Genomic DNA, 17294 nt, shown 5'->3' with positions numbered 1-17294 from the left:
TACTTGTAAAGTTATAATTAATAAAAAATATGTTATTGCAATGTGATTAATGATTTTAGTACTAGGATTTCATCATAAATGGGAACGTAAATTTAAAAATTTCTGAATTACATTAAAAAACACAGTCTTAAGCGTGAAATAATTCCTGGAATTACGCAAAGCATAGGCCTACTATACACTGCATCCCAGTACTGTTAACAAATGACCCTCTAGATAGATTGGGTCGTAATATCGAGTCACCGTTATAAACATTGTGCGAACCTTTTTAGAACGCGTGAAATCACCGGTAGAACATTTTCTGTAGTAAGAGAGGATATTGGGCACTGCAGAAGTGATAAAGTTACATAAATACTGTCGTGGATTTGGTGTTAATGAAAAATATTTCCACTGCACAGTGTACATTCAGTTGTTCCATAAGTGGCAGTCCGCAAAAAATATAGGTAATTTCATACAGACCTTTAAACATACACTGGATAAAAAAAGAGACATTCGTATCTATTAGGAGAGTGATGAGAGTATAATATATGTATATTTATAATATTAAAAAAAATCTATGCTGTTTACTTTATGTTGTTAAGATATATTTCAAATATAATGCTTGAACTTTAAAATAGTACTAGTATCTTTTGAAATAACAGTTTCTAAAATTGTTGGTCTTTGACCTTTGAATGATTCTTGCAAGGGGAAGATTTATTTGAATAATTATTTTGGACATACGCCATTTCAGGTTTGAACTGTGCCTCATAGAGGAAACCCGAGAAAAAAAAAACAGACACCGAAAGAAGATTTATACACAACACATAGAAAACAAGACAAAATCGGCCGATGTCAAATGTTAAATGTTAAGAGTGCACAGAGAATTCTGCTGGAAGGAATTATTCAGAACAATATCACAGCACCGACGAACACCGACAATATAGATAAACTTACAAATACAGACAAACAATAACTTTGGACAACACAGCGACATCAAGAGAAACCCAACGATTATAATAAGCAGGTAATATGAAACAAATCCTACCGACAATACAGCAACGCAAGTGCGATCCGAGCGATGAAATTAAACAGGTATTCTGGCAACACAAATATGACAACACAGACGGACACAGTAGGCGTTCCAAGACAAAAAAAAAACAAAACAAGTTGCAACGTTTTGGGAACTGCGATCTGTTCCCGTCATCAGGCACGAACAGACTGACAGAATACACTGAAAAACAACCTTCGACCCCTTCTGGCGCGGTCAATGACAAGTGAGAGGCCTTCTGATTGGCTGTGCACCTTGGAGCTGATGTTATTGGTTGGTGCCTTGCTGCGAGGGTAGTTGGTTTGCAACCGCGTGTTGTGGTAAATTGACGTACAGTTCAAACTAGCGATGGCGCGCGTCCAAAAGAATGATTCAAATAATTCTGGTCTTCTTGCAGATAAGCATGTGCGAACTTCTGTCAGGTGGTTGGCCTGTGTCAGCATTACACGATAACGCTGCTGTTGTCCCATATTACTTAAGCCAAAATAAAATCAGTATATAACTTATTTTTAAAAAAACTTCCCCGAAGTGCAAGTTCATTTAATAAAATCCGAAAAAAAATGTTTTCATTTTCGAAACTAAAATTTGAGAAAAAAAAGAGATAATGAGATCATTTTTTATACCTTAAGGACTGACGCTCGCTTTAAATAACCTTCGGTTATCAGAGTGAATTCCGGCATGGGATTTAATATTTATATTGGAAATATTTTAAGCAAAAGACTTTTCGTGGATTTAAAAGTTAAACAGGAGTAATTAGAGTGGTCAAAGTTTTAAATTCAAATTTATGAAGACGATTGCAACAAATTATGTATATATCTTTGTTAATTTACAGATATATTCGCAAACTAGTAGTGAGTTTACTACTCACTTGGAACGTGAACTCACTAGAATAAACTTGGAGGATAAACAAAACCTTCAAATACTGAAAAGTAAACAGAATTAACATTCTTTTTTTCTTCACGGCGCATGTTTGCCGTGTTTGCATCAAACCAAATAACACGAAAGTTACAATTGGACGTAGTTTTACGTTGATACATTTATCTGGAACTTCTAAGAGCCTTTCGTTTATTTAAGATACATTTTTTTAGAAAATATTTTAATTATTATGCAATTTTTACCAGTGTAGAATCTGCAGTACACAAAATGCCAAACGAACTGGACATTGGCTTCACTAACTAGCCATCAAGGTCTGGAGACCCAACCCAGTGACTTCTAGTTATAATTGGATTTGTGAAGAACAAATTGGTTGTGCTGCTTAAAGACAGAAAAAATTGCGGATTAATATCGCGATAGGTTAGAATTCAAATAATTACACTTTTGTGCTACTTCTGCTATTGGCTCATAGTTCAAGTGAATAACTCTGGGCCAATAAGAGACGTTCGGCCAAATAAGTATCGAACCACAGACTCCTCAGTTGAAACGTGTCCATCACAAGTCAGTTGCCAATAAGCAGAGATCATTTGCCCTTCAGGATCTGCGACACCCTATCACAACTGCCCTTTGCTGCATTACGAATACAACAACACTGTTAGGAATTACAGGTAATTTACTGACTTCGAAGAATCGACCTCATATAAACGACGAGTCCTTCGCAATTTCTGATAGCTGGATCTCAAATTCCGTTGTAAACGGGGTGAAGAGGCACATGGAAGGACGAAGAGTATTTTTGCTGAAAACGAAACCAGTTTTGAAGTTTTTTTTTTTAAATATTCCAATTTAAATCTTGTGAATTCTTGTTCAAAGTAAATGATTTACAAAGAAATTTGTGAAGTTATGACTTTCCCTGAAAAAATTGTAACCAAGTGTTGTTACGACGGCGGTGGACTGGGGAAGATTCGTCGGGGAGTCCGCCCTAAGAAGACGATTAAATTTTAAACTGTGTACCCCATTATTAGGGATTGAAAAAATTCGCGGTTTCGATTACCTTTAGGATAGACTCCACTGTCCTCTGTGTATTCGGGAAAAATACACCTGCTCAATGGCTACTCGCTCGTGACACCTGTTAACTGAGATGCTTGTGACTCGATACTTCTTTCGTGGGGGGTTGTTCATTGGCTCAAAATCCTTACAAACATCTGTGCTCCGATCACAGAAACAGCCAAATGTTAAACGCGTTTGTATTCAAGCGTATCGCTAAATAAATTGCGAAATTATTCGGTCTCTACTTATAATGCTGCCGGTAGGATCACTTACAAAGTGGTCTTTGTTTGACTGGAATTTAATGTATTTGCTGACAGGAATGATTTAAGTAGATTATAAAATTCGGATTAGCTGTAAATGGGACATGTGTGTGCTGAGTGAACAAAGACAGTATCAATAACTAACTCTAGGCTGCGCAACACAATCAAAACTCGTTACGTGCGTGTTTATTTTTGTCGTTACCAAACGCATGTCTCTTAATAAAAATACAACAGCTAAGAATGACTCACGGACTTGTGGCCACGTGGCTATCTGGCTGCTGAAATGTAATAGGGTCTATTCAGGATACTTTAAAAATCACGCAAGCAAGTAATACCTACTTATTCAAAATAACAAGACTATACAGTCTCAATAAAATACACCCCCACCACTACGAACATATCTTTAACAAAACTCACATCAAAACAAAATAATCCACAATATTTGTTTTCTACTTTCATACAGTTAGGTTTTAGTAGCTAAATGATGCACTGAAAAGTAAAACAAAAAAATAATAAAAACAAATGCGATCTATTTTTACTGTTGAGTTTTATAGTAAGTAAAATTTTGTACTCTTTGTGGACATTAACAAACGCAATTTATCTACCATTCTCTAGGTTGTTTTTTTTTAAATTGAATATCTGTGAGGTAAGGTCATTTAAATATGACACAAACTTTTAATCTTTATTTTAAAATTAGTAATGTTAAAAATGTTTGACTATGCAACATTCGAATAACTCAGGGATATGCCAACTATTCTTATCTCTTGTGGGTGGGGGGAAGAGAGGAACATATTGTGATATCTTTGAATGAAGTTTCTAGAGGGTTTAGATTAACTTACCGGTGGAGGGGGAAGGCTACCCCGCATCACCCCCGCCGCTGTTGACATAGCCGTGTCGAAACTTCACTTGTATGATTTTGATGTGTAACATCTTTGCTCTCAGTATACGACATTTGGTGGAAGTAATTTAGTGAATGCGACGGAAGTCAAGGAACGGAAATGTGTAACAAGCACGGTGCTGCCACCTGTGACGGATGGCGCGAACCAAAATTGTCAAGGACAAAGGGAAGTTTTATAGTATAATCTTTTTAATGCATTTTTAACTAGATGGGCAATGAGCAATATTTTAGTAAAATTCCTTTCCGAAAATCAGGTACAAAGCCGGGGTGTAGTATTTTTTAAAGTCTTTTTCGCTTTTGTCGGTGCAGTTTCATTATATAGTTTAAAATTTGGCTCTGCGAAACGAATGCTTCGATAGTAGACGTAGCTGCTCCGGCAGCGAATTCCAGCGGTAGTTGCGGAAGCTACGTGTGTTTAGACTCTAGAAATGTATTCTGAAAACACTAATCTTCGTACATTTATCACGCTCGGCAATATTTTAAAGAATTTTACGGTAAAATTTGAGGACCGAGTTTCGTATTACGAGTGTGTTTGCAGCACGAGAACTCATGAATTGGCTCGTTACCGAGGTGAGATGGCGAGAAGTGTTGGCAGGGGCCTGAACGGACCGCGGTCCCCTGGAGGGGCCGGATGCTGGAGAGCAGGACCGCGCCAAGGGGCGGCCTCTCGGGAACACTTGCCCCCCGAGGCGGCCGCGGGCAGTGTCGTGTCACTGTCGTGTCGCTGACAGTGCCGCCCCCTGGGCGCCTCCCCCGCATAAAGCCCGCGCGGAGGGGAGTCGTCCCCGGGGAGACGAGGGCTGCGGCCCGGGCAGTCCGCCACTGCTCGCCGCCCGGCCTCCTGGGTTCGAGTCCCGAGTCAGGCACGCGTCGGCCGGATTACTCACACAAACTAAACCTAACTGTCAAACTAAACAAAAGATTCCTTTGGAAAAGAGTTGCCAAGAAATAGTTTGTAATACTACAGAGAAATATTCCAACTTTGTACGACACATGGTTATGTTTTTTTATTGCATATTTGAAATACGTTTTTCTTTTCAATTAATACTAAGGTTTTTCTTAAGATAATTGGTCCATAATTTTATATTTTAATTGATGTGTCTTTCAATCATACTTTTTTTTTCTCAACCATTGAAAAGATAATCAAACATTCAATCATTGGACTTTATTTTGTTTTATTATGCTTATTAATTTGTGCAGTTAAAACTGTAAAGCTATTCAGGGAACGGTTTACAAATGACTTTAATAAATTGGAGGTACTGGGACAACGCAAGGCATAAATTCATACCTCGAATTCCAATCATCTCCACTGATATACCGTTACAATTCAAAAGAGTTCAGTTTCCCGCCAGGCTTAGTTTTGCTGTTACCATCAACAAAGCGCAACGGCAAACATTGCAGGTAGCAGGGGTGCAATTGGAAAAGCCATGCTTTACCCATGGCCAACTATTTGTAGCCTGTTCGTGTGTGTCCAATGCCTGAAATCTACACATATTTGCACTGGACAGAAGAACATATAACATAGTATACAGGAGCATCCTAGAATACACTCTGATTTAAGCTCGTTTAAAGAAAAAATAATTTATTATACTTTAATACTTTGAACTTTTTAAAATGTTAGGATTTCAATTGATTTATTTTTTGTAATAGTGAAACATATTTTAATAATGCAAGTTTTCAGTTTTTAAAGCTAAATTGTATTTTTGAAGTTTTAAATACTGATGATCCCAGTCACGTAATAAAAAAATACAATTACCATATTATTTTATTTGCAATGATCTTTGATACTTATTTGACATCAATGCGAGCGAAGTCGTGGGTAAAAGCAAGTCTCATTATAAAACAGTCTATGTTCCAGGGATAGTATATAAAAAAAATCAATAACACATGAAACAGCTGGACAGAGGAGAAAGGTGATACACACAGACACTCCAAGCGCTAGTCACTAGGTAGTAAGGGCCATGTATTCGAATCCTACTTCAGGCATAGCAGCAACTTTGTTCTTGTATTGTTAACTATATTGTCTACAAATATACATGAAGATAAAAGTATTCACGTACAACCATGGGCTTAGATCCGGAAGGGGGGAGGGGGTATCTGGCAGGCACCCGCTTCCCTTTTCTTGGAATTAAGAATCCTCTCACTAAGTAGGGCCTGCACTCACTTGCAAAAGCGTGACTGTGAAACGGGTTTGATACCAAGAAAAAAAGGGTATAATGGAAAACCTTCCGTATATTTTAAAGTTTTCTGCTTACTGCATGCACGCAGGCCAAAACATGGGCAGTATACAACATACAAGCATCGTGTCCGAAGAAGAGTGTCTGTCAGCCCCACGTGCAGAAATCTCGGGCCGCGCGGGGGCCCGCCTGAGAATCCTGCAGATTCGCGCCGCTGCGTGCGATTAGTAAAAAGTACCTGGATTGAAAGCTAACCACAATGCAGTTTTGAAAACTCCTCGCGGTTGGAGCCGGAGGCTGGCCGCGCGCAGAGCTGCGAGATGGCAGAAGCGCGCGAGGCACGCAGCCCCGCCAGCCCGGCCAGGTTGCCCACACGCCAAACCTTCGTTTACAACCATAAACCGGCACGTGCCAAGCACTTGTTGGAATCACTTTGTGGTACGAAAAACGGAAAGAAAATTAAAAACCAGCCCACGGATGTATAATTGCGACCGAAATAAAAAAAGTCGTAGCCCATATACCAGAACCGAACCCAAGGCGTTTGCACAAAAATACACTGCTACAACAATCTACAGCAAGTCTCCTTATGGTACAACACACGTGATTCTTGACCTTAATATGCTAAAGTTTCTAGGCGTTCAAACCCAAGGAAGGAAACAATAAATTTTTGACAAGAGTGTTTTCATATTCGTTTCGACAACCATACTAACTCCGAACAAGAACTCTGTGCAAGATACCTGCCCGGCCGAATAAATATGTTACTATCACTGTGCCTATGCACCATCGGTGCTCCTTATGAATACTAGTGTGCCAAATACAAGCACATAGGCCAAGCATCTCCGAACCTAGAGGACTTATTTTTCGATACTTGTCATATCTTTCAAACAGGTCATGTTCATGTCAGGCATTACAGTAGGCCATGCGTATCCGAGCTACGAGGCCTTCTTTTTTAATACTTGTCATATCGTTTTAACAAATATGACCTATTTCAAATTCACAAGGCATACTTTCAGTATGGATATAACTAATTACAAGCATATACAGTCCAAATAAGCATATTTTACGGTTGCTATTGGACCAAGAATCCTGAAAAACGTTTCACACTTACTACAAGAGCAAGAGGTGCTGATCCATTATATCTTCAATCCTGACTACAGACTTGACTACGTACCTATAACGAAAAGGACGCACATTTGATCAAACATTCAACTTGATAGGATACGATCGACAGGATACATTAGGATATAATTGGATACAATCGACAGGATCAATAGTTTCTGGCCCTATTTTATTTTTAGAATACTGATATTTTCTACATCTAGTTGAAATTGTAAAATATAGGTATATGTTAACTTTAAGAACCAGGAATGCTAATGTTTTATATAGGCCTACTTTATGTAGCTTTAAGCAACAGAAGTTTAATGTAGGTATATGTAAAAATGCTATTAAATAAAAGTCATAATTTTAATTTTAATTTTTATTAACTTGTAAAAATTACACAAATAAGATCAAAACAATTTGATGATTTTATTCTATGGACCCTGCTTCTCTCAGGACTTCAAGTATGAAGGATATATCATCTGTGCAAGAATAGTCTCCTGCACATAGAGAACCAATCAAATGTCTTAGCCCGTCAATTAATCCATTTGGATCGTCCCTCGATGTGTAACATGTCCTTCTGTTGTTGCATCCACCTTCTTTACAACTTTGGTGTCAATATTCAAATAATCTCTTTAGTCTTCTGTTTCATCGCCAGTCTCAAAGTCACTATCGTCATCATCGAAGCTATCAGCATCATTACCATGGACAAGGTATTTCCATTTATTTTATCACGTCGTTTCCACATGTTTTTTTGTTTCAGAGTATCATCACAGTCATTCGTCTTGCCAACTTCAAATTATTCTACGTAGCCTATATCGATGTTGCCTATATTTGGTATAATTTTTTTTTTTCATTTCTAATAAAGATGATAATTTCTTCGTTAGTTTTAAATTCCAAACTATTAAAAAGATATGGGATAATGTTGTAAGCATATGTTTCGTGATTATTATAGTCTAACATTTTGACTTCATTCCACTTCCTTGATATTGTAGACTCGTCCTTGTTATCATTAGTCAGCTTGGTTGTACAGATCATGCGATTTTCATTAAAGAAATTTCTTTGATTGAAGGTGTCTAGCACTGACCACAACTAAAAGATTTCTGGGAAGGACCCAACATACACTCGCTCCTCTCATGGTGCTTAGCATTTTTCCTCGAGGTAAACTCCTTGCTGCAGTAACGATACCAGTGACCTTTCGATCCCGCTGAAGGCAATGAACGACCCAGAATCCATATCAGCTTCTGTGACTATTTAGAGTTTTATATAGGAACAAATACTTAAATAGGATTTTTTTAAATAATTCATTAGCAAAGTGTTAGTTTTCCATTTAATATAATACATATGTTCCCAAGAGCTCCGCGTCTTAACAACAGAATTCGCAACACGTTGTTTGAATTATGTAGGTATAGTTAAATTTTTTTAAATTTTATTTTAGATGCCATTATGCTCTCTCACTGATTAACAAGAAGGAAGGAAGCTTCGCTAGGTCCCATGGAGTTTACCGTGACTTTTTGTGTAATCTCCTTTACATGACGGTATTTCTCTGATGTATTAAGACATAATAGGTAGAGACCCGGAAATTTCGCGGATTCTTCTGGCCTCAGGATAGAATTCAATGTTATAGGTGTGCTCGACCCATGTTTACTTTCCCATTGGTTGATTTCTTAGCGAGAACATTTTTATCCTTGTTATTTGGCACTACCTGATTCGCTTACTTCTCTCCTAGCTGGGCATCGTCGGCTCACGGTCGTAGACCTGCGTGCCAATCATGAACACAATGCGACAGTGTGGAGGTTTGCATTCTAGCTTGCGACTAAATGAATCCGCGAAATTTCCGGGTCTCTACATATAGGTAATCGAATGTTGCTCATCTTACTACAAATGTAGCCAGGGTAATTTTGGTGGATTAAGGGGTCAATTTTGGCAAATTTTGGGGGGAAACATTTCGAAGGTCCTGGTCATAGATCACGGCCGCCGTAATGTCACAATCCAAGATGGCGGACTACCTACACCCAGCAGCCAGGACTGTGATACTCGTGTGCCTGTATACGAGCACGCGTGGCTCCTGGATGTGACGCGTGCGGCGATGACGGTGTGCCCAGCTGTGCGACTAATCGCCGCGGGTTATGCGGCGCCCAGCCCCGCGACCCGGCCGCGCCCCCTGCGCCCCTCCCGTAAATCACGCGGCCGACGAGGAGGGGTTGTTGTATGGGTGGCACCCCTGCGGCCGCGGCGGGCCAGCGCTGCCAACCGCCGCGAGCCACCTGGCGTGGCAGGGTCTCTCTCTCCACCATGCAAATATACCTATTACCTACCGACTTTGGCATGGGGAAAAAAATACTACTTTGTTACGTGCTATCGTTTGACACTTTTTAGACAATCATCCCATGTTGATACGTTCTTATAAATGAATTAAACATGTAACGCTGAACTAACGACAAATATTTAAGAGAAAAAATTGTGTGAGCGAGTCTTTTAGTAACGAACAAATTCATGTGTCATAATTAGAAACTCGGACACGAAATGTAACGCAGAATTCTTTAAGATCATGCCCTAGCGTGATATGTAAGTATACGCAAATGGTGTTTTCAACTACATTTTTGGACGCGAATCACACGTAGTTTCCGCACCCGCCACTGGAATTTGTGCGGCCGGAGAAGCTACGTAGACTACCGAATCATTCGATTTATAGAGCGAAATTTCAAACTACCTATAAAGTGATATGGCTCCGATAATACCGAAAGAGACTTAAAAAAAAAAAAAAAAAAAAATAATACTAAACCTCGGCTTTGAACCTGATTATTGACAATGTTTTTTTTATTAAAATACTTCCCATCTTGTTAAAATTCACAAAACATTTAATACTTTAAAGTTTCCTTCTGGCTTTGTGAACTTTGGTTCGTGCGATCCGCTACAGATGGCAGGATCGTAGTTGTTACCTACACATTTCCGTTCCTTGTCTTCCGTCAAATTCACGAAATTAATCCCATCAAATGTCGTATACTGAGAGATATGATGTTACACATCAACAATTATAAACGTGAAGTTTCAACAGGGCAGGGTCAACATCGGAGGGGGTGGTGCGGGGTAGCCTTCCCCCTCCACCAGTAAGTTAACATAAACCCTCTAGAAACATTATTAAAATATATCACAATTTGTTATCCTCCCCCCCCCCTCCAACAAATCAGAATAGTTGGCATTTCCCTGAGTTATACAAGCATTACATATTCAAACATTTTGTAAATTACTAATTAAAAAATATTAAAATTAAATATTAGGATAATTGAACAATTTCGTATCCAAAAAAAGAGAGTGTACCTACTTAGGTACCCACGTTAGAAGTTATACTTATGTGGCATTACTAAAATATTAACCTGTAATATTTTAAAACACATATTATAACACTAAGTATATGTTTGAACATTTGTTTTTCCTCAAACGACAGAACTCGTTCTGTAAATACTTAATACAAACAAAACTTAAAATAGTAGAGCTGATTCAACATTTAAGATTTAACAGTAAAAATGTAATCACGAAATTATTTTATTCAACATGGCGTCGAATGTATGTAGACTAACAAGGACCTCTACATGATGAACGTTGCGCTAATTCTACATTTCAATGTAACTAAGGGTTGTCAAAATTGGAATGCCAGTATTTCAAAGTATTTTTACCACGCTTTTATTAGCTTCACCTGTACGTATGTATGAATGGACTATGTTATACAATATTTCCATTCAATTTTTCCGAATATGTTGAAATTTTGTATACATATAAAGAACCTCTGACAAAATATTTTGATAATTTAAGGCCTTTTGAAAAGGGGGAGTGGGTGGTCATAAAACCACTAATTTTGAGCTATGGTTTATAACTAGGTTTTTTGTGTATCCAAGAGGTGGGGGTATGGTGAGAATTTGCCCCGGGGTCGACTTTTTTTTCTCCTAACCTAACTAATTACTAATTGTGTTTGGAAGGGGTCTGGGTAGGGAAGACTCTAAGTGCGTCTCAGGCCGAAGCCTATACGCTCTAGGCATGCAGGTTATGAACCATGGAGGAGAGGAAGCATGCATCATGTGCTAGGAGGGTATTGGCCAACCATGGCAAAGTTTTAGCCATGACTAACTCCCCTCACTGACTATTCTAAGTTAAAACTAGATAAGTTGGGCCCAGGTAAAACCTGCATAGACACAGGGAAAACCCGGGGCACTGACATGCGGGATGCAAAATTTCATGCATTAATTACAAGCAGGTTGGTTACAGGAACAGAAGGATGGTTCTGGAAGAAGAGTTGGACAGAGTAGAAATGCTACTATGCAAAAGGGCGGGAGCTTGGACATTTTGTCCGCATTTGGGTTTGGTGGCACTGGTTGTTTTGGGGGCGACTTTAGTCGTTTCCCGCCAGGCTGCCAGCCAGCCGAATAGTTGAAGTAATAATTATATTATAATTATACGACCGCAGCGCCCAGGTTGCCCCAGTTACCGCGGTCGTTTATGCCGACTCATTGTACTGACAGTATATTTAAACAGTGTTGTATGAGTATTGTTTTAGCTGTGTAACTAAATATTTATTGCTGGTATGATACTTTTCACGCTTTAGTTTGACAATGGTAATTTTTTGTCATGAGTTATTATTTGATCAACTAAATCACACACCGTATTGTAGTTATGAGCCCACGAGCGTGTAAATATTTCGAGTCCAACAGAGAATATGCAAGTTAAAAGAAATCCAAACAAATATCGTGCGTGGAATATTATTAATCTATAACATCTGAAACTATTGTTTCCAATATGGCCTCGTGGCTGTGCGGTTAATATCGCTGACTACCAATCGATAGGCAGAGCTGGGCAAAATACTTTGAAAATGTATTTGAAATACAATTACAAAATACCTGTGTACATTTATTAAAAAATACAGTTACAAAATACTCAAAATAAAATGTAGTTTGGATACAAAATACAAAATAGTATTTTAAAATACAGATGAAATTACAAAATACATGCAACATTTTTATGAACAACGAAGGACGAATTCCCTTTAAGACAAACCAGTCTCTAAAACATTGTGTCACTTAAGCTGTGGCGTTTTTGGTTGTGTATTATACCTGCAAATGAAAACAACCTTTCAACAGGACCACTAGAGGTTAAACTTGTATTATATCGTAAGAAAAGCTTCGCATCACTGGATAACCATCTAGCATACTCGTGTGGGTATCCTTATCTTGTAAGTATTGTAATAACTCAAGTTCAATTTTGTTTGTTTGTGCAACACTTGATTCATTATTTGTATTGACATCGAATGCAAACCAATCATCTTCTGCTGGTGTGTAACTGTTCTTCTTGTCATCTCTTAGTGTGTTTATGTCCTTTGCAGCCACTGTTAGAACCTCTTGGATCCGTTTCCTCGTGCTTTCATTAGTTGCAGTTGCAGGTAACCAATGCAATTTGAAGTATGGATGTGCACATGTTGCAATAATGGCTTCTTTTACCTCTGAAGTTAATTCAAAATATTTCTAAAATCTTTTCAAAACTGATGTCTTCATAGCTTGCAAAAGAGGTGCACCAAATCTGGAATTTTGGAGTTCTATTCTTCAAACTTTTTAACCAATGTAAAAAGCGTTGGTAGTAATTGGCCATAATAGCAGTCATCTCCCTGTAGGTGGTCAAGAGTAGCAGCAAGAGGGCTAAATATGTCTATATACTCTCTTAGATATTCCATCTCAGTTTCTTTAATGGTGCATTTCAATTTTAGTGATTCAAAAACTTCTGGTAATTTTTCTTGAAATTGTATAATCTGGCAGATAGAATCGTACATAGAATTCCATCTGGTAACACAAGGATAACTAAGTTTATGTCCTAGGATAGAAAATATTATTTCAGCCGACTTTGGTCGGCCTGAGGCATTCCATAAAGTAGAACACTTGGCCAGTGTTGGGTGACGAATCCTCGAAATTGATGGATTGCTTTCAATGACCTTATTGATATCTGTTGTTGCAACGAGATTTAGTGTATGAGATGCGCATCTCAAATGTTGAGGAAGAATCAGTGGATGTTTAGATGTCGTAAGACTGACATCGACATAAATGAACATTAACTCAGTTTCATGAACATACGTGATAAGACAGCAATTTGTAAAATCTGTGATACCGTTTCTGTTCAACTAATATGTACCTTTACAATGATATCACTCACTAGTGCCAGATTGCAAATAAATAGCCAATCCTAATTTCCAAAATTAAAATATCTAGCAAATAAATGAGATATTTTATAAATGCAAGTATGCAATGTATTTTGTATTTTATAAAATACAAAATACAGTAAATACACTTCAAAAATGTTTTCGATACAAAATATAAAATACTGAAACATAACTTTCTACTGATACAAAGTACAAAACCCAAAAGTATCGAAAATATGTATTTTAAATACTTGTATTTTCGATACTGCCCAGCTTTGTCGATAGGTTAACTGATCAAATCCCGGCGGCTGAAATTTTTTTTTTTATACTTGTAAAAATAAATACGGCGCGCACGACACTTCAAAAGTAATGAATATATTTGAATTAGTGAATGCAAATAAAAGTAAATTTATTAATTAAATTGTAGATTTCATTTCACTCATTTTTTGTATCCATACAAAATAGTAATAATTCAATAAAAATGATTTAATTTTATTCATAAAAGTATGCAGACGTAGATTTTATCATACAAAAGACAGAAAAATTAAAAACAAATTTCTTCCTCAAATAATATAATATTTTTAATGCCTAAATGGTTTGGTTGCAAAAACCTATTACGGCTCAGTCTCAGGCCGAATATGATATTTCATTTTCTTCTGGATCAATCATTTCATCAATGTTTTGTTATGACGTTGTCACGTTAAACTATCGTCCGTAAACCGACTTTACAGACAACCAATTTTTTTTTGTGTCATATTTTGTTGACAGAAACATAAAACACGTCATATTATATTAGTAAAAATTCAAGCGAATATTTGTAATCAAATTATTTGCCTGACTTCAAGGCCACTTTCTTTAAGTTAGTTTTCTGTGTTTATAAAGCTGGTTTATGCATAAACATTTACGTCCATGGTGCCATTTTTGAAACATTATAATTTAGACTATACGATAGTTACTGTCTCAAAGATATAGGTAGGCCTACATTTGATGGTATTCTCGCAGCAGTTTTCTGCAACTTCTTGTTTATTTGTTCCGTACAAAATGTTTATTACTCAAAGAATTCTAAAAAAAAAATACTGTTACATACTGATAGGTTTATTTGTCAAACAAAAATATGTCAGGGATTTTTTATTTGCTTACCAGTAATGTATGTAGGGCTACTTGAATTAATACATCGCATTTCGTGAAACTCTATATATTTTTTAGTTTTTAAATAGTTTGCGCCACAACGCAGGCATAATATTCCTGCAACAAAACTGGAGACATAAAATACCTACTATGGCCAATGTTTCTCAAAAAGCAGTATAGCCTAATGGCACGTTTCAAAATTTTTCCATCGCACGACGGTAACAACGGGACACCATACCACGACATCTGCTGTCGTGACAGTAGGCCAACTCTCGCCGTGTCGACCAGGCTCCAGCGCAGCCCTGCAGCAACACACGGTTAAAAAAAAGTGAGCTCGTCTTTGAAAACTCACCAATGATGTGTAACATCTAACTTTGGTAACGAGCAAATTCACGTGTCCTCATTTTGCAAATGCACTTATGATATCAAACTTTGACACAAAATTTGACGTAGAATTCTTTAAAATAATGCTAAGCGTGATAAACATACGCAAATTTAGTTTTTAACTACATCCCTGGACGTGAATCACATAATTTCCACACTCGCCTCTAGAATTCGTTGTCGGACCAACTACGTCGACTATTGAATCATTTGATTAGCAGATAAAACTGCTCTGATAGAAGTTAAAAGACTTGAAAAAAAAAACTAAACCCTTGCTTTGAACCTAATTTTCGACATAGAAATTTTATTAATAAACTGCACCCATCTTGTTAAAATTCGTTAAAAAGTTAAATCTATAAGGTTTCTCTTTGTCTTTGTGAACTTTGGTTGGCGCCATCCACCACAGATGACAGCGCCGTGGTTGTTACACATTTCCGTTCCTTGACTTCCAACACGTTCACAAAATAACTTCTACCAAATGCTGTACACCGATAGCTAAGAGGATACACATAAAAAATACATCATAGACGAAATAGTGTGCTGGTCTCCTTGCTCTAGGCGTACTCGACATTTGATAGTCGAAATATCAGCCGTCATGTCAAAGCGCAATGGCAAATAAAAATTTACAAACGATTCCTTGCGATGGAAACTAAATGACATTTAAATTGTTTTGCTTAAAATAAATGCGCATATCTTTAAATTAGGGTTGCTAAACTTCAGTTTTTTGTTTAAGTTTTAATAAAAATGTGTCTAGTAAAAAAACTAACCACACATGGCATCATGCAACAATAGCCAGTTCAAAATCATTAAAATGTAATGGGTTTTCAAATGTCATACATTAGAGAAAAAAATCATCACAAACCCAGCCGAATAGCAACGATAAGAAAAATGCAAATAGGCAAAAAACAGTATAACAAATGAAGGAATGAATAGGTTAAAGTTAAACAAGCTTAGCAATACATTGGTATTAATAACTAGTAAAAAAAACTGTTGAAAGCAGGAGGTACGAAACTGCAGTGTCTTAATCTGATTGACCAGTACAACCAATGAGACGACGAGGCCATGCGTGATTGGCTGATACAAAAGCCAATGGCAGGAAAGCCCTCCCCTGATTGGCTGATACCACAGCTGATAGGAGTGGCGGGCAGCTTGGCAAGCATATAGAGAGACCTACCACCTTCCAGCCCCTGTTGATTCCTCAACCCTGAAGATGCCTGCTGTACTGCGGAGATAAAAGCCAAGCTAGCTGACGGAGCTTGAAGGTGGGTCGAGTCGCTTGGTGTGGGCAGTAAACGAAGCGCCGCCACTGGTGGAGACGATGGCAGTGTTGCCGCGCCTGGGGGGCGCCGAGCAGCGCTGCCAACACAAACACGCGCGGTGTTATTTCCGCCGAGCGCCAGCCAGCGCGCCAGGTGGCAACACGGCTCAAGGGCCGCCGCAGCGCCACGGGCAGTCAGTCTATTGTCAGCAGACGGGTCGCCATTGCCAACGTCGTCAAGCCCGAAACATTGCGGAAATGGTGCCTGACCACGTCCGACTACGAACTGGAATCTTCGACGTTAAAAACTGTTTAGGCCTAAACGATGCAAAACTTCAGTTCAGCCAATAACATGGCGCAGACAACGAGTGGGGAAAAAACACGGCTTCGCCCGGTTACCGTGTAATCGTGCAGACGAGGCTGTCCCGTGGTGTTTGTTATATTTGTCAAGTCAATAATTGAAGTCCAAACTTATTCTTATTGATATGTTGACGTTTTTGTTTAACGATACATGATGGTATTTATACGATTATTCGTAACGGGTTCTTTAAACAAACCTCTTGCGTTAAGCCTTAATACAGCTGCGGTTTGTTTTGATAACCAAAGTGACTTCAACTTCAGTACAGACACCCGCTCCATTGAGTAATACCGCCGTGAGCGCCACAAAGCCTGCAATGGTCTAGTCTTCCGCAATCGCACAGCCGGCTGCGGCATGATTCAATACGTATTGAATCATCTTTATCATCCAAGAGCAAATTTAGATGTGACAAAAAAAAAAAAAAAGGAAGGTCTCAATCATAGAAGGAGAAACATAAGTTTATATCACCGATGCGCGGTAGGCAAGGCTTTACTCTCTCGTCGTCTCTTTCGTGGTAAAGTCTGCCGCACGTAGGTCAAAGGCCGTGCTACAAAGGGATTGGCTCGGCGGACGGCAATGTGACACTGCAGGCGTGGTGCTGGTCCCAAAGTGTT

General features: G+C 38.3%; 1 protein-coding gene across 1 annotated transcript in view; it reads left to right on the top strand.

Moving 5' to 3' along the window:
• The window catches only part of LOC134531326 (protein PRRC2A-like), a 35846-nt gene extending 19208 nt beyond the window's left edge, over window positions 1-16638 (top strand). Inside the window, exons 2-3 of the mRNA XM_063367020.1 lie at window positions 9483-9657; window positions 16419-16638. Coding sequence (XP_063223090.1) covers window positions 9483-9657; window positions 16419-16638 — 395 coding nt within the window. The remainder of the gene's footprint in view (window positions 1-9482; window positions 9658-16418) is intronic.
• The last annotated feature ends 656 nt before the right edge of the window (window positions 16639-17294 follow it).

This window comes from Bacillus rossius, chromosome 3 (assembly GCF_032445375.1).
Source record: "Bacillus rossius redtenbacheri isolate Brsri chromosome 3, Brsri_v3, whole genome shotgun sequence".
In the NCBI taxonomy this organism is placed as follows: Eukaryota; Metazoa; Arthropoda; class Insecta; order Phasmatodea; family Bacillidae; genus Bacillus; species Bacillus rossius.
This window is presented reverse-complemented; position numbering and strand designations above follow the sequence as displayed.